This window comes from Chlorocebus sabaeus, chromosome 18, assembly GCF_047675955.1.
Source record: "Chlorocebus sabaeus isolate Y175 chromosome 18, mChlSab1.0.hap1, whole genome shotgun sequence".
In the NCBI taxonomy this organism is placed as follows: domain Eukaryota; kingdom Metazoa; phylum Chordata; class Mammalia; order Primates; family Cercopithecidae; genus Chlorocebus; species Chlorocebus sabaeus.
Genome location: NC_132921.1, coordinates 33,179,042 through 33,200,571, shown reverse-complemented (window position 1 = coordinate 33,200,571; position 21,530 = coordinate 33,179,042). Strand labels below are relative to the sequence as shown.

At 39.6% G+C, this 21,530-nt stretch overlaps 1 protein-coding gene across 1 annotated transcript in view; it reads right to left on the bottom strand.

Annotated features, from left to right (window-relative positions):
* Positions 1-12,403: 12,403 nt before the first annotated feature.
* ACAA2 (acetyl-CoA acyltransferase 2) overlaps positions 12,404-21,530 on the bottom strand; it is a 28,990-nt gene continuing 19,863 nt past the window's right edge. The window contains exons 6-10 of the mRNA XM_007974053.3: positions 20,809-20,984; positions 20,135-20,264; positions 15,933-16,003; positions 14,048-14,202; positions 12,404-12,816 (exon numbers count right to left, since the gene is read on the bottom strand). Of these exons, the coding sequence (XP_007972244.2) occupies positions 12,732-12,816; positions 14,048-14,202; positions 15,933-16,003; positions 20,135-20,264; positions 20,809-20,984 (617 nt within the window). The 3' untranslated portion in view covers positions 12,404-12,731. The remainder of the gene's footprint in view (positions 12,817-14,047; positions 14,203-15,932; positions 16,004-20,134; positions 20,265-20,808; positions 20,985-21,530) is intronic.

Genomic DNA, 21,530 nt, shown 5'->3' with positions numbered 1-21,530 from the left:
TTTGCTGAGGCTCTCATACCAGAGGCACTAGGCTGTGTGAGCAGAGTCTGCAGCAGGGCTCCTGTCCTGGGAGCTGGGCAGCTCAGTGGGGAAGGAAGACAAGGGCACAGGACACACATCTCCCCACACTTGTCTTTTTGCTGCTCCCCATGCCCCCCAGACCTCTCTGGTGACAGCTCCATCAGCCGATGTCATAGAAAGTGAGGAGGGATAGATAGGCAGCTCCTGCAGCCCTGCTCTGTTGCACATGAACAGCTGGGGGCAGTTGTGGACTTTCAAGTACAGGGGCCAGGGTGAGGAAGTGGAGCCACCCTGGCTCCAGGGGCTCCAGGAGAGAAGCGTGGGGAGTGACATGATTGTCACCCCATCTTCTCTGCTGCTCCAGACCATGCTCCCGCTGTGTCCCTCCATGTCCTCACTTGCCCTGGTGCTCAGCACCACAGGGAGGGCCTGCAGTCTGTTACTGGCTCAGGGGCTGTGTTACATGAACTCCCCAGCTCTTGGGGCTTTGTGACTGCGCATTTTCACCGAGGAGAAACAAAAGGCAGTGACTTTGGTGGAGAGTACTGGGGCAGTGGCTGGGAGGTGGGGCATTTGCGCCCCACCTGCTACTGTAGGTTTCTTTACTCCTGGCTCCTTTTCTCTCTTCAAGTCCCAGGAAGTGAGAAGGAAGGAGTTAGGCCAATTTCCCTGAGATGCTTCTTTGAGATGCTGATGAGAAAGTGACTGAAGGAGTCCAAGCCTGAGGCGCCACCTAGGGGACAAGGTGTGCCCAGGCTTATTGCTGGGCTATTGCAAGTCACCCAGTCAATGAAGTTCCAGGATTCACATTTAAAATTTAAAATAAAAAACAGAATGGAGAGAATGGGAAAGAAAAGTCATCATTCACTTTATAAAAACGATTTCTCATTTACAAAGTCATTCCTTTAAAATGTATGTTCCCATCCTATATTTTAAGTTATTCAACTTAGTAATTTACAAAATATTTTCCATGGAGGTGAAGGAAATGGCACTTAACTGTGTAAAGTGAGCAAGAGATGGTGTCCGCCAAAGGGCAATACAGATATATTTGATTTTATGTTTTTTTTTTCTCATTCATATTTTTCTTAAAGTCATAAAAATGAAAACCTAGGAATGTTATAAGAAGAGAAATCGATCTTTATTTCTTATATCCATCTAGGACGGAGGCCACCCATTCTTGACCAAGTCCTATTTATAGGCTGATGGCTCTCAAGTCTATGTCCCCATCCCAAATTCTTTCAGACTCCAGACTCCTTCACCTAAGGACCTGCTTGGCGTCTCCATCTGAATGTCTGAACTCCCCTCAAAACCTGCTCTGCCTGAAGCTTTCTCTATCTCAGTGGAGAAAGAGAAAAAGCTAAGACAAAAAGCCCAGGAATCATCCTTGACTTCTCGCTGCCAACTCACAGCCAATCAACCTATTAGAAAATCTCAAGACTGTTTCAAAATATATCCAGAATCTGACAACCTCTCACCACCCCCACTGCAGACTCCCAGATCTGGGGTACCATTATTCCTTAGCCTGAATGACTGCAATAGCATCCTGATTGACCTCTCTGCCTCCAACTTTGTCCCTCTGAAGTTCATTTCAGTAGAACATTTCAATAGAAATGCAAGTCAGATGATGTCTTTACTCAAAAGCCTGTAGTAGCTCCTGGTTGTACTCAGAATAAATGCCAAAGTCCCTCCTAATGACTTACAAGGCTCTGCGTGACATGCACCCCGCTCACTCTGCTCCAGCCGCACTGACTGCTGTTCCCTGAACACACCTGGCATGCTCCTGCCTCAGCTTGGGCACTGGTTTCCCCTGATCTTCTCCCAGACACCTGCGTGGCCACCTTTCACCTCCAAGCATTTGCTCAAATGTCAAGGACTCAATGAATCCTAGTCTGACCAACTAGTTTATCATCTTCATACCCAAAAATCCATAATTAATATATGTGTTCAGCTTCCTTGAACTTGAGGTGGAGTCACTGCAATGCACTTTGGTTCAGAGTGCCTCTAGGTCCCAGTTTGCTGGGGACAGTCCCAGTTTACACCTTTTGTCCGAGGGTAATTATTAATAATGTCACCTTTCACTTTACAAGACTGACCTGGTTTGGATGATAAATTCACTGGTCATCCTAGGAGCAACCTCTGATGCATTTGGCTTTATTTCCCAACTCTCTCTATAGCATGTAGACGGGTTAGAAGTGAATTTCCCATAGTTACCCCACTTTCTATTGATCTTTAGTGCCAGGCGGCAACATCTTTGGAATCTTCCCCCAGTTCTCCACTCCTTCTCTTTTGAAAACACATAGGTACACATGTGTGTATGTGCAGACATACACACACTCCATGATTATAGAGATAGATGAGGGTAAAGGAAATTGTGTGAGCAGCTACTTGTTCTACTTCTGTATGATTTTGAGCAATTTATTATTTTGTTTTTATTTCAATAGGTCTTTTTTTTTTTTTTTTTTTTTTTTTTTTTTTGAGATGGAGTTTCACTCTTGTTGCCCAGGCTGGAGTGCAATGGTACAATCTCGGCCCACTGCAACCTCTGCCTCCCAGGTTCAAGCATTCTGCGTCAGCCTCCGGAGTAGCTGGAATTACAGGCTTGCACCACCACATCCGGCTAATTTTTGTATTTTTAGTAGAGATGGGGTTTTGCCATGTTGGCCAGCCTGGTCGCGAACTCCTGACCACAGATGATCTACCCATCTCGGCCTCCCAAAGTGTTGGGATTACAGATGTGAGCCACCATGCCCAGCTATACCACATTTTCTTTATCCACTCATTGATTGATGGGCATTTGGGCTAGTTCCATATTTTTGCAATTCTAAATTGTGCTGCTGTAAACATGCGTATACAAGTATCTTTTTTGTATATGACTTATTTTCCTCTGGGTAGATACCAAGTAGTGGGATTGCTGGATCAAACAGTAGATCACTTTTATTCTTTAAGGAATCTCGGTACTGTTTTTCATAGTGGTTGTACTAGTTTACATGCCCACCAACAGTGTAAAAGTGTTCCCTTTTCACCACATCCATGCCAACATCTATTATTTTTTGACTTTTTGATTATGGCCATTCATGCTGGAGTAAGGTGGTATTGCATTGTGGTTTTAATTTGCATTTCCCTGATCATTAGTGATATTGAGCATTTTTCCATGTTTGTTGGCCATTTGTGTATCCTCTGAAAGATTGTCTATATTTTGAAAATTGTCTATTCATATCCTTAGCCCACTTTTTGATGGGATTTTTTTTTCTTGCTGATTTGAGTTCTTTGTAGATTCCGGATGTTAGTCCTTTGCCGAATCTATAGATTGTGAAGATTTTCTCCCACTCTGTGAGTTGTCTGTTAACTCTGCTGATTATTTCATTTGTTGTGTAAAAACTTTTTAGTTTAATTAAGTCCCATATGTTTATCTTTGTTTTTGTTGCATTTGCTTTTGGGTTCTTGGTCATGAAGTTTTTGCCTAAGCCAATGTCTAAAAGGGTTTTTCCAATGTTATTTTTTAGAATTCTTATGGTTTCAGGTCTTGGATTTAAGTCTTTGATCCATCTTGAGTTGATTTTTGTATAGGGTGAGAGATGAGGATCCAGTTTCATTCTTCTACATGTGGCTTGCCAATTATCCCAGCACCATTTGTTGAATAGGGTGTCCTTTCCCCACTTAACGTTTTTGTTTGCTTTGTCAAAGATCAGTTGACTGTAAGTATTGGCTTTATTTCTGGGTTGTCTATTCTGTTCCATTGGGCTATGTACCCTTTTTTTAAAATCAGTACCATGCTGTTTTGGTGACTATGGTCTTGTAGTATAGTTTGAAGCTGAGTAATGTGATGTCTCCAGATTTGTTCTTTTTGCTTAGTCTTGCTTTGGCTATGTGGACTTTTTCTGGGGGGCGTCCATATGAATTTTAGTATTGTTTTCTCTAGTTCTGTGAAGAATGATGGTATTTTGATGGGAATTGCATTGAATTTGTAGGCTGCTTTTAGCAGTATGATCATTTTCACAATATTAATTCTACCCATCCATGAGCATGGGATGTGTTTCCATTTGTTTGTGTTGTCTGATTTCTTTCAGCAGTGTTTTGTAGTTATCCTTGTAGAGGTCTTTCACCTCCTTAGTTAGGTATATTCCTACGCATATTTGCAGCTATTATAAAAGCTTGATTTGATTCTCAGCTTTGTTGCTGTTTGTATGCAGCAGAGCTACTGATTTGTGTACATTAATTTTGTGTCCTGAAATTTTGCTGAATTCATTTACCAGTTCTAGGAGTTTTTGGATGAGTCTTTAGGTATATGATCTATACCTAGGTATAGGTAAACGATCACAGGTTTTCTAGGTATACAATCACAGCATCAGCAAACAGTGACAGTTTTACTTCCCCTTTACCGATTTGGATACCTTTTGTTTCTTTCTCTTGTCTGATTGCTCTGGCTAGGATTTCCAGTACTATGTTGAATAGAAGTGGTGAAAGTTAGTATCTTTGTCTTGTTCTAATTCTCAGGGGGAATGCTTTCAACTTTTCCCTGTTCAGTATAATGTTGGCTGTGGGTTTGTTATGGATGTTTTTTATTATCTTAGGGTATGTCCCTTCTATGCCGATTTTGCTGAGGGTTTTAATCATAAAGGGATGCTGGATTTTGTCAAATGCTTTTCTGCATCTATTGAGATAATCATGTGATTTTTTGTTTTAAATTCTGTTTATGTGGTGTATCACATTTATTGACTTCTGTACATTAAACGATCCCTGTGTCCCTGGTATGAAATCTACTTGATCATGGTGGATTATCTTTTTATTATGCTGTTGGATTTGATTCACTAGTATTTTGTTGAGGATTTTTTTATCTATGTTCATCAAGAATATTGGTCTGTAGTTTTCTCTTTTGTTATGTCCTTCCCTGGTTTGGGTATTAGGGTGATACTAGCTTCATAGAATGATTTAGGGAGGATTCCCTCTTTCTCTGTCTTTTGGAATAGTGTCAGTAGGATTGGTACCAATTCTTCTTTGAATATCTGATATAATTCAGCTGTGCACCTTTCTGGTGGACTTGTTTTTTTGTTGTTGTTGTTGTTGGCAATTTTTTAAATTACCGTTTCAATATCACTGCTTGGTTTTGGTCTGTTCAGAGTTTCTGTATCTTCCTGGTTTATCTAGGAGGGTTGTATATTTCCAGGACTTTATCCATCTCTTCTAGGTTTTCTAGTTTATGCATATAAAGGTGTTCATAGTAGCCATGAATAATCTTTTGTATTTCTGTGGTATCAGTTGTGATAGCTCCCATTTCATTTCTCATTGGGCTTATTTGGATCTTCTCTCTTCTTTTCTTGATTAATCTTTCTAATGATCTATCAATTTTATTATCTTTTCAAAGAGCCAGATTGTTTAATTTATCTTTTGTATTTTTTTGTTTTGATTACATTTAGTTCTGCTCTGATCTTTATTTCTTTTCTTCTGCTGGGTTTGGGTTCAGATTGTTCTTGTTTCTCCAGTTCCATGAGGTGTGACCTTAGATTGTCTTATTTGTGCTCTTTCAGACTTTTTAATATAGGCATTTAATGCTATGAACTTTCCTCTTAGCACCTCTTTTGCTGTATCCCAGAGGTTTTGATAGGTTGTATCACTATCGTTCAGTTCAAATAATTTTTAAATTTCTATCTTTATTTAATTGTTGACCCAACGATCATTCAGGAGCAGGTTGTTATTTAATTCCCATGTATTTGCATGGTTTTGAGGGTTCCTTTTGGAGTTGATTTCCCATTTTATTCTACGGTAGTCTGAGACAGTACTTGACATAATTTTAATTTTCTTGAATTTACTGAGACTTGTTTTTTGGCCTATCATATGGTCTATCTTGGAGAATGTTACATGTGCCGATGAGTAGAATGTATATTCTGCAGTTGTTGGGTAGAGTGTTCTGTAAATGTCTCTTCAATTCATTTGCTGTAGGGTATAGTTTAAGTCCATTTTTTGTTGACTTTCTGTCTTGATGACCTGTCTAATGCTGTCAGTGGAGTATTGAAGTTCCCCACTCTTATTGTGTTGCCATCTGTCTCATTTCTTAGGTCTAGTAGTAATTGTTTTATAAATTTGGGAACTCCAATGTTAGGTGAATATATATTTAGGATTGTGATATTTTCCTGTTGGACTAGTCCTTTTATCATTATATAGTGTTCCTTTTTGCGTTTTGTTTGTTTTGTTTTTTTGAGATGGTGTCTCGCTGTGTCGCCAGACTGGAGTGCAGTTGTGAGATTTTGGCTCACTGCAACCTCTGCCTGCCAGGTTCAAGTGATTCTCCTGCCTCAGCCTCCCAAGTAGCTGGGGCTACGGGACCCACCAACACGCCCAGCTAATTTTTGTATTTTTAGGAGAGACAGGATTTCACCATGTTGGCCAGGATGGTCTCGATCTCTTGACCTTGTGATCTGCCTGCCTTGGCCTCCCAAAGCGCTGGGATTACAGGGATGAGCCACCGTGCTGCCCGTCTTTGTCTTTTTAAACTTCTTTTGCTCTAAAGTTCTTTTTGTTTTATATAAGAATAGCTACTCCTGCTTGCTTTTGGTGTCCATTTGCATGGAATATCTTTTTCTTCCCCTTATCTTAAGTTCATGTGAGTCTTTTTATGTGTTACGCGAGTCTCCTGAAGACAGCAGAAATTTGGTTGGTGAATTCTTATCCATTCTGCCATTCTGTATCTTTTCAGTGGAGCATTTAGGCCATTTACAGTCAACGTTAGTGTTGAGATGTGAGGCACTATTCTATTAATTGTGCTATTTGTTGCCTGAATATCTTGTGTGTGTGTGTGTGTGTGTGTGTGTGTTTTCATTGTGTTATTGTTATTTAGGTCCTGTGAGATTTAGTCTTTAAGGAGGTTCTATTTTGGTGCATTTTGAGGATTTGTTTCAAGGTTTAGAGCTCCTTTTTGCACTTCTTGTAGTGCTGGCTTGGTAGTGGCAAATTCTCAGCATGTGTCTGGAAAAGACTGAATCTTTCCTTAATTTATGAAGCTTAGTTTTGCTGGATAAAAAATTCTTGGCTGATAATCGTTTTGTTTAAGGAGGCTAAAAATAGGACCCCAATCCCTTCTAGCTTGTAGGGTTTCTGCTGAGAAATCTGCTGTTAATCTGATAGGTTTTGCTTTACAGGTTACCTGATGCTTTTGCCTCACAGTTTTTAAGATTCTTTCCTTTGTTTTGACTTTAACCTGATGACAATGTGCCTAGGTAATGATCTTTTTGTGATGAATTTCCCAGGGGTTCTTTGAGATTCTTGTATTTGAATGTCTAGATTTCTAGCAAGACTGGGGAAGTTTCCCTCTATTATTCCCTCAAATATGTTTTCCAAACTTTTAGATTTCTCTTCTTCCTCAGGAACACCAATTATTCTTAGGTTTGGACATATAACATAGTCCCAAACTTCTTGGTGGCTTTGTTCATTTTTAAAATTATTTTTTCTTTGTCTTTGATAGATGAGGTTAATTTGAAAGTCTTGTCTTCGAGCTCTGCAGTTCTTTCTTCTGCTCGTTCAATTCTATTGCTGAGACTTTCTAGTGCATTTTGCATTTCTCTAAGTGTGTCCTTGATTTCTAGAAGTCATTATTATTTTTTATTTATGCTATGTATTTCACTAAAGACTTTTCCTTTCATATCCTGTATCATGTTTTTGATTTCTTTAAGTTGGACTTCACCTTTTTCTGGTGTCTCCCTGATTAGCTTAGTAATCAACCTTCTGAATTCTTTTTCTGGCAATTCAGAGATTTCATCTTGGTTTGGATCCACTACTTGTGAGCTGGTGTGATCTTTTGGGGGTGTTAAAGAACCTTGTTTCATCATATTACCAGGATTGTTTTTCTGGTTCCTTCTCATTTGGGTAGACTGTGTCAGAGGGAAGATCTAGAACTCAAGGGCTGCTGTTCAGGTTCTTTTGTCCCATGGGGTGCTCACTTGATGTGGTGTTCTCCCCCTTCCTCTAGGAATAGGGCTTCCTGAAAGCCGAACTGCAGTGATTGTTTTTGCTTTTCTGGGTCTAGCCACCCAGGGGAGCTACCAGGCTCCAGGCTAGTACTGGGCAACATTTGCAAAGAGTCCTGGGATGTGATCTGTCTTCAGGTCTTTCAGACGTGGATAACAGCACCTGCTCCAGTTGGAGGTAGCAGGGGAGTGAAGTGGGCTCTGTGAGGGTTCTTGGCTGTATTTTGGTTTAGTGTGCTGGTTTGTGTTGGTTGGCCTTTAGCCAGGAGGTGGCACTTTCAAGATCACATCAGCTGCAGTATTATAGGGAGGATGCAAATTTGCCCTGGGGAAACCCGGTTTTCAGATTTCTCAGGCAGTGGGCAGGGCCAGAGAACTCCCAAGAGATTATAACTTCTGTCTTTGGCTACCAAGGCAAGCAGAGAAAGACCCCCAGGTCGGGGCAGGGTTGGACATGTCTGAACTCAGACTCTCCTTGGGCGGGGCTTGCTGCAGCTGCTGTAAGGGATAGGAGTGTGGTTCCCAGGCCAATGGAGTTATGTTCCCAGGGGGATTATGGCTGCCTATGCTGAGTCATACAGGTCGTCAGGGAAGTGGTGGAAAGCCTGCAGTTACAGGCTTCACCCCGCTTCCACACAGCCCACAGTCCTAAAGGCTGGTCTCACTCCCGTCATGCCTTGCCAACAGCACTGAGTCTATTTCCAGGCAGCTGGAGACCAGGGCTGAGAACTTGCTCCAGACCACGAGCCTTCCCATTTAGAAAGCAAGCAGACTCACAGGTTTTTGGTGTCTCAGGGAGCCTGCAGCAGTGATCCAGTTCCTTCACAAGGGGGGTCTGTGGATTGTCTCAGCTTTCCTGGTATGTTCCTGCCATAGTTCTTGGAGCAAAAGTTCATGATGTTAGCTTCTACACAATGCTCCGTCTGAGCGGGAGCTGTAACCTAGTCCTGCCTCCTATCCATTATCTTTTTTTTGTTTTGTTTTTTTGAGACAGAGTTTTGCTCTTGTTGCCCAGGCTGGAGTGCAATGGTGCAATCTTGGCTCACTGCACCCTCTGCCTCCCGGGTTCAAGTGATTCTCCTGCCTCAGTCTCCCGAGTAGCTGGGATTACAGGCATGCACCACCACACCAAGCTAATTTTGTATTTTTAGTAGAGACTGGGTTTCAGCATGTTGGTCAGGTTGGTCTCGAACTCCTGTCCTCAGGTGATCCACCTGCCTTGGCCTCCCAAATTGCTGGGATTACAGGTGTTGAGCCACGGCACCGGCGCCCGGCCCCTATCTGTCATCTTAATCCTTTGAAGATTAAGCAATTTTTTATGCTATAATTTCTTCAAATATCATTTGTCCATTCATTCACCCATTCATCCAATCACTCATTCCCTCAACAACATTGTGCATCTACCATGGGCCAGGCGCTGTGCTAAACACATGAAGTCTTTGCCTTTATGGAATTTACAGTCTAATAAGGGAGTGAGACAGTAAATGGACTACTAAGAGAATATGAATTCAGGAAAGTTCCATAAAGGTCAGGGTGCTACAATGGAAAGTCTCAGGGAGAGGAACTTAGGGTGAACAGAGAACCTGATGGAAGAGGAAGCATGTGAGACTTGGTGAGCAAGACCCGGGCCCAGGAAGGCACAGGAAAGAACATCTGCCAAAGCCCTACAGCATGAAAGAGCATGGTGTGCGAGCTGTCCCAAGAAAGGCCATTTGTGTGACACACTGGGAACTAGAGGAGCGGCCTGAGACCATGTTACAGTCACCATAGTTTGAGTTTTTAAAAGACGTTCCTGGTGGCTTCTTAGAGAGTAACTGAAGAGGGGTAAGAATGGAGGTAGGAGCCTCTAAAAGCTCTTGTGGTTGTCCAGGCAAGAGATTCTGGTGGCTTAGACCACAGTAGTGGAAGTGGAGATGGGAAGAAATGGTTGTATTTGAGCTTGTATTTATATCTTGGAAGAATTCATAATACTTGCTGATGGACTGGAGATGAAGAGTGAGGGAGAAGATGGAAATTAGGGAAATTCTCGGATTTATGAGTTGAGCTACTGGCACTGAGAAGAACTTGAAGAGGGAGCTAGTTAAGTGGGATATAAAAGTTACTGTTCAGGGCATGTTTAAGAAGACATCTGTGAGAAAGTCAAGAGGGGAGTTCGCTACAGGAGTCTGGAGGTAGAGACCAGTACTGGGATGTAAATGTGATGATGTATATATGTATGTATTTTGAAACAGGGTCTCACTCTGTCACCCAGACTGGAGTGCAGTGGCCCAATCACGGCTCACTGCAGCCTCAACCTCCTGGGCTCAAACAATCCTCCCACCTCAGCCTCCTGAGCAGCTGGCACTACAGGCACATGCCACCACACCCAGCTCATTCTTCTGGTTTTTTGTTTTGTACAGATATGGTCTCACTATGTTGCCCAGACTGGTCTTTGAAGTCCTGGACTCATGTGATCCTCTGGCCTTGGCCTCCAAAGTGCTGGGATTACAGGCATGAGCCATTGCACCCGGCCAAATGTGATGGTATTTAGAATCATGGAAAGAAATCGCCACAAATCCAAAAACCATTCCCAAGAAACTCACAGCAGTGGAGCAGTTGCCCAAGAAGACGAAAAAGAATGGCCTGAGAGGCAGTGGAAAAGCAGAGACATGAATAGAAGTCAGTTCAAGGAGGAATGGTCAACTGGGTCATGTTTTGGAGAAGTCAAATAAGGTGAAGACAGAAAGATCTCCACTAGTTCTGGCAATATGAACATAAAGGGTGGCATGAGTAAGAGAACTGTGGCTTAAGTGGTGGCAGCCAAGTGAGATTAGAGTGAAGAATGAATGAACTACTCATAAAGTTCTTAAGAAAACTAGGAATAGAAGGAAACTTCCTGACCGTGATAAAGTATTATCTATCAGAAACCTACTATAAGCATCAACTTAGTGAGTAACGAATATGAGCATTAACCACATTTTATTTCCTCCAGTACTGTGCCAGTGATCTCAGCCCAAGGCAAAAAGACAATAAAAATAAATGAGATACTATCTGCGTGATTCAAATTAATAAAAGGGCTCCGTAAGCTGGCTAGATATATCATATACAAAAGCGATTCATTAGCAATAACCAAATGTAAAATAAAATAGGAGACAGGTCTCAATCGAATAACAAAACTACCCAAGACCTTTATGGGGAAAAGGAATAAACCTTAAGGCCTGTGCCAGGAGATGCCCTGGGAAGGGGCTTGCTTCAGCCATTTAATTGGCGACAATTCCTCCTTCATCTGGAAATTCATAGGCTTGATAAACGATCACTAGTGTTTCTAGAAAATGGTAACATGTGGCCTTGGTCATTTCATCCCATAGAGAAAGTTTATTATAAGTTACAACAAAAGAAGAAAATGTAAAAAAAAAGTTCTTCAAAACATTGTTTTATTATGAGAAATTATACAGGGTTCTTACTTTTTATATTTTTATGACACTAGAGGAAGCCTGCTTCTCGGTAAGGATCCCAAACAAGAAAAAGCTGGACTTGCCTGTTGCCACTAGTCCATTACCCCAAAACATGGGTGGGCCGCTTGTCATCTGCCTCTCTATGACAGAAAGGGGGATTATGTGCCACTCCAACTTTTTAATCAAATGAAGGAAACCATATGAGCAAAGAGTTGAGGAAACAGTGTAGGTACTTATGATACTATTATTTAATATTATCTAGTATTATTTAACATCTATTATTCAGTGAGCCATGATTGTGCCACTGTAATTCAGCCTTGGGTGACAGAGCAAGATGCTATCTCAAAAAAAAAGGAAAGAAAAGAAAAAAAATTTTCCCTAATAAATGTATAACCTATAAATTCAATTTAATCTCAATTAAAATTTCCAATGGCTCTTTCATGAAGTTAACAAGAATAGGGCCTTGCCCTACTACATATCCAGTCTTAGAACAGATAGACAAAGCAATGGATGTGTTGGGGCATTTTAAAGGGAGAAAATAAAGGATGAAAAATGGCCTTTAAGCTGAGAAGAAAGGAAGTAAGGTTTATACATACAGCAGAATATTATTCAGCCTTTAAAAAGAAGGAAGTTCTGACACATGCTACAACATAAAGTGGATGAATCTTGAGAACATTATATAAAGTAAAAGAAGCCAGTCACAAAAGGACAAATATTTATAATTTCACTTATAAGGTACCTAGAGTCATCAAATTGATAAAGACAAAATACGGTTGTCAGGGGATGGGGGAATGAGGAGTTATTGTTTCCGTGTGTGATGATTGAAAAAGTTCTGTAGGTAAAAAGTGGTGATGTTTGTACAAAAATGTTAATGTACTTAATGCCAGTGAATTGTATGCTAAATAAGGGTTAAGATGGTAAAGTTTATGTAATGTGTATTTTATCACAATTTAACATTTTAAAAAATATAAATGACAGGAAAACATTAACTGAAGTTAAGGCAACATTTATTCGATTTCCTTATAATCATATTACCTAAGGCAGAAGTGGTGGTTACTTGGCAAGAATACAATTTCTTTTAATGTCTTCTTTAGTTCAAAAATCATACTTCACTGGTACAAATCTGAGAGAATGTACTTCTAGCATGGGCTCCTATTCATGATCAATGTATTTTTGTGTCACCATGGCTTGATCAAATGCAATCGCTGTTTCAATGGCAGGGCATGGCCAGTTGTGGCAGCGGCTCTGAAGGTCACTTGTTTTACTGTGGCCTGGCCAAGCAGAGTAAGAGTGGGTCACGGTGAGCTCACTGGTCTCTTCAGGCTGTGCTCTGAATGATGACAGCAATACCTTGGCCACCTCCAATGCAAGCTGATCCAACGGCATATTTTCCACCTCGACGCCTGAAAAAGATAGTGACTGAAATCTACTCTAATTTAAAAATTAGATTAATTAAATAGAACTAATAACAATCACATTTGCATTATTCATTCTTATTCAGCTCATCTGCTCAATCTTTTCCCCAGTCCTCAATATTGGTATGATTACAACAGGAAAAGACTTTGGAAAGCTGAAAGTTTTTAATTAAAAAAAAAAAAAAAGGGAGGCAAACTAAAAAGGAGATGAGTGGATTTAGGGTTAGAGGACTTGAAACACATACACAAGCTTGCATGTGTTATGGGAAAGAAGTGAGAAGAGGAGGTAACTGGATAAACAGGGGAAGCTGGGGAAGGGGATGAACACTCAGCTCCTTTAATTTATACAGTGAGAGCCTCATGGCACCTTAGAAGAAATGTAATTAATAAAGTTTGTCCCTATGAAAGGGCAGATAATTTAGAAACTATCCATGTCCCTTTCATAAAAATTATACTCTTTTAAAGTACTCATCACTCCTAAGATGATGACTTTGAGAAAATTATCCAGGAATTACTTCTGTATGTGTCAAACTTCTGTATGTGTCAATCACCTATTTCAACTCAGTGAATCATTAAGTGAAATAAGAGTCACATTTCCCCTGGCCTAACAGGGAGTCAGAGTAATTTTTCAGCCTGACTTACTTGGTTTTGTTTGCAATTTTTGTACAAACAGAGCAGAATGTTCCAAAATTAGATAGTACCAGAAGGAGGAGCTCTTCTATCAAAACTGAAAAGTACCAAACACACAAAAGGTTCCTGTGGAACCCTGGAAGCAGTGAAAAGAAAAACTTAGCTCAGACCCAAATTGTCAGTTTGCTTAGATTTCATAAATTATGGCATCTAGATCAGTACTCACTCAGTACTTTTTTTCCTAAAATAAATTTATTTCACTCCTGTAACTGGCACTAAAACACACGTGCCATGAGAAGCAGGGCCTCATTATCTGCTCATGCAGTGAACACAAGCTGAGTGGCCACACAGTGCATAAAGACTGGACACACAGAGGAAGAGCTTGGTTCCTAAGTGCAGAGCCACTAACAAGCTGACTGACTCATCTAAGAGACCAGATGAAAAGCACTACCCAAGTAACTTGTTCCTGGTAAGAGCCTGTGCAGCAGACATGAAGAATGAAAAATGTTGGAGTGTTTTGGGGAAACCTAAACCCATGCATTTCTATAAAAAACAGCAAATCTGAAATGCAGCTATTTCTAGCAAGTACCTTAATTCATGAACCAGGTGTGCAGTAATTCTTGATCCAGATCCTCCCAGTGGATGACCCAAAGCAATGGATCCTCCATTCACATTGGTTTTACTTATGTCAAGATCCAAACTCTTCTCAACAGCCAAGTACTGGGGAGCAAAAGCTTCATTGACCTTAAAACAAAAATTAAAGCACTAACAAAAATCCTTACTCACAAACTAATTTTTAAATGAGAATGGTCGAGTCCTATCAATAGCTAAGTCTGCTGTTTCTTCCTGTTTAAGTTACCTCACAAAGTTATTATATCTACAATCATTCTGTATAAAGCTATCAGGTTTGAAATGTGTGCATTTACTAAATAATTTTAGTCAAATGCATCCCTTAGAGGAAATTCTCAGTAATCCCATAAATTGACACATACCAGACACAGTGGGATATTGCAGAAAGTCCACAGGTTTTAGAACTGGATGGATGGTTCAAATATTGGCTATATCATTTGTTAGGGTGTGACCCTGTGTGTATTCTTTAAACTCTTTAAATTCACAATGTGGCAGAACTGAAAAGTATCATATTATACTTACCCAAACTTGCAATTACTTTACTTCAAGTTTATAGTACTGTATTATCATATGATCTTAATTCAGGAACTTTATAGATAAGGAAACTCATTCTAAGAAAGGTAACTTTTGCAGAGTTGGGATAAAATTCATTCTGTGCTCTTTCCTACTATACTCTGTGGTCTCTCAAGATGGTGCCTCATTTGTGCTGAGATCCACCATTATCTTTCTACTCTACAGAGCCATCTTCAAGGAGATACTAAGAGATCTAGACTAGGTAGTGAAACTAGGCTTCTGAACCTAGGAAAACTGTTCTGAGTTATGTCCTTGAGAATGTATACATTTACAAATGATTATGAACAACTTTCCAGAGTAGATATACTTCAATAGTTTTAAATGTGAAGTCTAAAGTGAGAAATTTAGTGGTACCTATTTGCTGACACAAATATAATAAATTAAGCAGCCTCTTTGAGGCTCTGATCTGTGATCTACTAAAAGTAGAAGAGATTTAAGGATAAACCACTTGTCTGAAATCATGGTTTCCTATGTGAGAGATTATCATAGAGGAAATCACACCTGTGCCTACGCCTTCTCTATTGAATTAAATATAGTCAGATTTCCTTTGTTCTGTTAGTTATTTCCCAATGCCAACATCACATGCTTAATCACCTAAAATGTTCAAATACTCCAAAAGTGTGGAACGTATATAACCATCTTTGTTTCTCCACCTCTTCTTTTAATTATGCTAAATGCTTAAGACACTTTAGTGCTAATACTAACATTTAAAAAGAAATCACTCAATAAATTTAAGTTCTAGTGTCAAAAATTATGATAGGTGCATCCGAAATCAAGCTATGACTATCGTATAAAAGCCAAAGATACATTTAGATATATTTAAGGGAGGGGGCTCTATTTGGGGAGAAGGGCAAGAAACTTGTAGATTTGGTACTAGATATGGCTTTTCTATTATGTCAATTATTTTACATTTCTTTACTTTATTAAATTAAGTTAAAGTTACTTTTCTCCCACCTTATATAATATTCAACAGGGATGTTAATAGTCTAAAATGTAACAGAGTTTTATACAGTAGTAAGAAATTTCCAGGAATTTATACTTTAGTAGGAGAAATCAGGCAGTTTGAATATTCAAATAAAAGTAAAGCATTTTAACCAGGTGGGGAAAAGGATCAACACAAGGCATCTAATGAAGGTACTATTTATTTAGATGTACATCATTTGAAAGGCTAACTACAATGAAATTCAAAGAGCAATGAGACCAAATTAAAGTCATTTTTGCTATAAAAGTACATGGTTTATTCATATTGTAAAAAAAGAAAGAACACTTACCTCTACCAAATCCATGTCCTTAAGACTCAGTCCTGCTTTCTTCAGTGCTCCACTGATAGCAGGGACAGGACCTATATAATAAAAATCTTCTATAAAAATATAGAAATAAATGTCATCTTATATTTATGTATCAAGCTTCTCCTTCTTTCCAAGTAAGGAAGAAATAATGCAGCAATTATTAGTAGCCACAAACCTTACTATCTTGACAGTACCTATTAAATGAAGTGACAATAAAGAGGCAGAAAAAGGGCCCAGGCATGGTGGCTCATGCCTGTAATCTCAGTACTTGGGGAGGCTGAGGTGGGAGGATCACTTTAGGCCAGGAGTTCAAGACCAGCCTGGCAACACAGCAAGACCCCCTCTCTTAAAAAAAAAAAAAAATAATAATAATAATAAAAATAAACTGGAACCAAGGTGAAAAGTTGTTTATACATTCAAACTGCAGATAAAAGAATTACATGAAAAGTTCTACCATAAACAGCTTTAAGATTTAAAACAGCCAAAGGAATCATATATGGGATTTTATAGTCAGTTATATTAATAGATTATAATTGATATCAAAGACCAAGGCAGAGTGAGTGCTCTCCTGGGAGCCAAGCTATATGCATTCATAGCACAGAAGTTACTGTGGCTACACTCCGAATTTTCAGGCCCATTTGGATAAAAGGCAAGAAATAGCAGCAGTATCGCCACATGGGCACAGAGAGATGGGAAACTACGAGGCACTTCAGGGAAGGTTTTATCAAGTAAGGTGATGTTTACAACTCCAAGGGTAGGCAGAAAATTTAAATAAAACATAACATCTAATTTAAGAAATGCAATGCCATCTAATAAGACTTCTGAAATAAACTTTAGCTCCCAGATTTCTGATGATCTAATGAGAGTTTAATATTGCTCATAATTTAAGTAAATCCATATTTTTTTCCAAAAGGTAAAAAATTTGGGTAGAGATGATTATCTACTTTTCTATTTGTTCTTGAAGAATGAAACTGCCAAAAATGTCTACAAAGAAAAATATGTGGCATGTTCTGCTGAATGCAAGTAGTCAAATATTCAGCATCAAGTTTCACAAGCATTTTACCTTATAAAATGGAAAATCAGTATTTACAAGAAAGGTATAATGAAACCTAAATATAATATTTATTTTTCACGCAGTTAAAATGCTCTTTGGACAACAAACCGTGTGCTTATTGATTAGGACTGTCCAGGTAATGCATTTCAATTTAAAATGCCAGTTTCATGTGGCTACTGATTTACTACAGGATCCAATTCCAGATTCTCTTTGTATGTCTAAAGCATGAAAATGTGAAAATGAGATGGGTATTCAGTAGTAAAGCATCAGTTATCCAGCCTGGTCAGGGGATGAAGTAGCTAACAGTGGTGACAGATACATAAAAGGTGGACAATGTTCAGACCACTGTACACACTTCCTTGTCTGCATAAACAACACAGCAAGCATGACTCAGTATGTTCACTTTAACTCAGAATCCACTGTAACAATATGCTAGCCATAACTTGATTTTTAAAGGACTCTTCCCAGACCACTGTTATTTACTGGGAGTCAAGAAGGTTTAGTATTCTTGTTAGGAAAAGGAGACCTTATTTCTAGTCCTGTTTCCTGTCACTAATAGCTATGCAACTTTGTGCATATCTCTGGGCATCAAGCTACTCATCAATAATGCTCTGAATTGGTTTTCAACCTTTTTCTCTTTAAGCATCAGGATTCTTTCTGCATAAGGAAGCCGAGTAATAGATAATGCCAGAACTGCTCCAGCTGAAGAGGCTCAAAGTTCCACCCACCACCCTCTACCATTGCCACCCCTGAGGAATTCCAGGGAGTGCTGTCTTTCTATAGCTGTGTACTTCCTCAGAACACTACTATTCTCTTCAAGTCATGGCTTTCCCCCACTTTTTTTTTGGTCTGCAGCTATTCTGCAGGGCTAAGGATTGCTAGTTGTTAGGTAATCATAGGACTGAGGACCACTATTCTTGTAAGTAAGTTAGATTAACAAACCAGTTGATACTCAACAACTTATTCTCCCCGCTTATTCAACTGGGATGCTTCAAGTAGTTACCTTGTTTAATCCCATCACTACACACAAGTGACAGACAAACTTCTAGATGAAGGGGGCAGCTGATACTGTGGGACACCTGGAATGTACAGCTCTGTTCAAGCCCTGGGGAAAAATGACAGTCCTACCACAGTGGCATTCTTTGTATTTTAGGGCAAATATTCAGGCCCAGGAACAGAAGGAAGGAAAACAACCCTTTCTTTGCTCACTGGCTATGCTAATCTATCAGAACCTATTAAATACGGTTAAACTGTAAAAGAAGTATAAAATAACCAACCCATGTCACATACATTTGTTTGATCATCAAAAGCATCTAGGTGTATGGGGAAAAAAAACTCTGCTCTTGCGCTGGGCGCGGTGGCTCATGCCTGTAATCCTAGCACTTTGGGAGGCTGAGGCGGGTGGATCACCTGAAGTCAGGAGTTTGAGACCAGCCTGGCCAATGTGGTGAAACTGTCTCTACTAAAAATACAGAAATTAGCCACGCGTGGTGGTGGGCACCTGTAATCCCAGCTACCGGGGAGGCCGAGGTAGGAGAATCACTTGAACCCGGGAGGCAGAGGTTGCAGTGAGCTGAGATCACGCCACTGCACTCCAGCGTGGGTGACAAAGTGACTCTGTGTCAAAAAATAATAAAACAAAACAAAAAAACCCACAAAACCCAACTCTGCTCTTGGGCTCCACTCCGAACCTACTGAAACAAAATCTAAAGGTGTGGGATTATGAACGGATTTTGACAATCATCTGGGGTTGGGAACCACTGCCCTAGATATAAAAATAATAAATGCCATAACAACATATGGATGTTTAATTTTTCCACCACCTTCCATTTCTAAGACAAAAGTTATGTTTTGCCAATAGTAGATAGCCGAAAGCTAATAAGCTTCTAAGATTGACTTTTCACAGGTGTCAAAATATCTTGCAGTTCTTGCTGACATAAATTTGAGACACATAGTGAGAGACGACAAGCTATGAACATGCCAGCTTTCTTAGGAATTCTATACAGAGATATGTCTTCTCTAAGGGACATGGCAGCAAATATGGTTGAGTATTAATCCCAAATCAGCGTAAGTGGTATTGTTCGAGTAGAACCTGTAGGCTTACATTGAAGGATCTCTGAGATGGCAGGTTGGTAACAGGTTCTCCTCCTCCTCTCTTGGAACCTACCTCAAAACAATTTAGTTACTCAAAAAAGGGCTAAACAATCTGAAATCTATACCCTAGGGCAGGCTTTTCCTTAGAGTGGGAGGTTATATGTAGGTGGGATAGATCAAAGTTACTGAGCACCAAATTTTATTTTTCCAAGTGAGGCACCTAATTGGTTCCCTGTTCCCCCAGAGAATGACAGGAACTAATAAAATTCAGCATCATGTGTGGTTCCTAGGAGTGCATCCAGCAATAGAGTTCCAAATTTTTTCCAGCTAGTACTTTACCAATCTAAACAATTATTTATAAGTCTTTATTTTGCTAATACTCACCTGAGCAAGAGGAATATTATTTTGACTTCCTGAAACTATGCGTTTAACTCACAGTGAAGAGAGCACTTGATTTCAGAGAGACTTGGATTCATACCCTGGCTGTCACTTACTGATTTGGAACCTTACAAGACAACCTTCCTAAGCCTCAATTTTCTCATTCACAAAGAAGTCTCCCTTACTGGAGATGTGGGAAGACTGAATGAGGTACTTTCATTGTGTGTAAAACAACCAGCAAGGAGCTGTGGTACCGCCTTCTCCACACAGCCTTCTCTATTTCACCCCAGGATTTCTCCCATCTCATAATTTATTTTATCTTGTCAGGATCACGTTTCTGTTTCAATTATTTCTGTTATTTTCTGTGTGTTGATTTCTAAACTCTCAAAGAACAATAAGATATGATTACTGTGTGTTGATTTTTTAAATCTCAAATGGACACTAAGATATGATTACTTCCTCCATGGAGTTTACACAGTCTTGGTTTTTCTATTGTGTCTAGGATAGTTCTTCATAAAGATTTTTTATTTAAACTGATCACCAATCTTCTTTTCTCTACAGGTGACCTTGGTTTGGCCACTTTTTCAGGACTCTAAATGCCAAAGAAGACTTATCTCCAGAAATATTATAGAACCGGTTTGTTTTACTACAAACTTACCAATACCCATGATAGAGGGATCACATCCAGATACAAAGTAGCCCACAATTCTTGCCAGTGGTGTGAAGTTATGCTTCTTAACAGCATCTTCACTAGCTATGACAACAGCTCCAGCACCATCAGCTATCCCCTTGAAAAGAAAAATACTAGAATAACTAAAGGCTAAAATAATCCAGTTAATCAAGGTTTGAACTAATGGAGTAGTAGTATCAGGAATATGGCAGTACATAGAAAGCCAGTGCACAATCTGAGATACAACTAGAAAAGTGGTACTCTGGTGGATGAAGGAGATTTTTTAAGGCACAGAACACAACTTTACTAAAGAAAAAGGAAAAGGGTGTCAAGGAAAAACTTTCTAGATGTGAGTAGATGTAAGAAAAAATACGATGAACTGTATGCTTGAGAAAAAAAAGTTTGAAAACCAAAATAAGCCAGTTAGATTTGTTTCTGAAATGTCTTAGTTCGGAAAAAACTAAGAAATCAGAAGAGTATTATATAAATATGAAAAGATTTTGTGTGGGACTATGAAAACCTAAATTGATTGAATATGAACACTATTAGTTTAAGCTAAACAACTAAAGACTGGCATAAAAAGTATTCACAAGATACTTCATGATTATCTTGCGTTGAACACATCAGGAAGAATTGAAGCTAATCTGTGTGGTGGTACCAACCGATGCATTCCCTGCAGTGACAGTTCCATCTTTCTTGAATACTGGAGGAAGTTTCTGTAACTGTTCCAGGGTGGTTTGGGGCCGAGCGTGCTCGTCTACCTGCATTGTCTGTTTTCCTTTCTTTGTCTTCACTTCAATTGGTGCCATTTCATCATTAAAGTAGCCAGCATCATTAGCTGAAAAATAGTAGAAAGACTATCATAAGAATAAAAAAAACATGAAAATAAGTCAAACATATTCAATTTCTGATCTACCCTTTTCTCACAGTCTACTTTAAAATTGAGTCTTTATTATTTATTTATTTTTAAGATGGAGTCTTGCATTGTCGCCCAGGATGGAGTGCAATGGCACAGTCTCAGCTCTCTGCAACCTCCACCTCCCGGGTTCAAGCGATTCTCCTGCCTCAGCCTCCCCAGTAGCTGGGATTATAGGTGCTCACCACCATGACCGGCTAATTTTTTTATATTTTTAGTAAAGATGGGGTTTCACCATGTTGGCCACGCTGGTCTCGAACTCATGACCTCATGATTCGTCCTCCTTGCCTCCCAAGGTGCTGGGATTACAGATGTGAGCCACCACACTCAGCCTGAGTCTTTACTATTTACTTACACAACTTATCTTCCATATTGGAGGATTCACGATACCATCATGTGTTTATGTAGATGCATTTTGCATCTTTTAAAAATTATATTTTTAAAAATTATATTTTAATTTTTTCACTA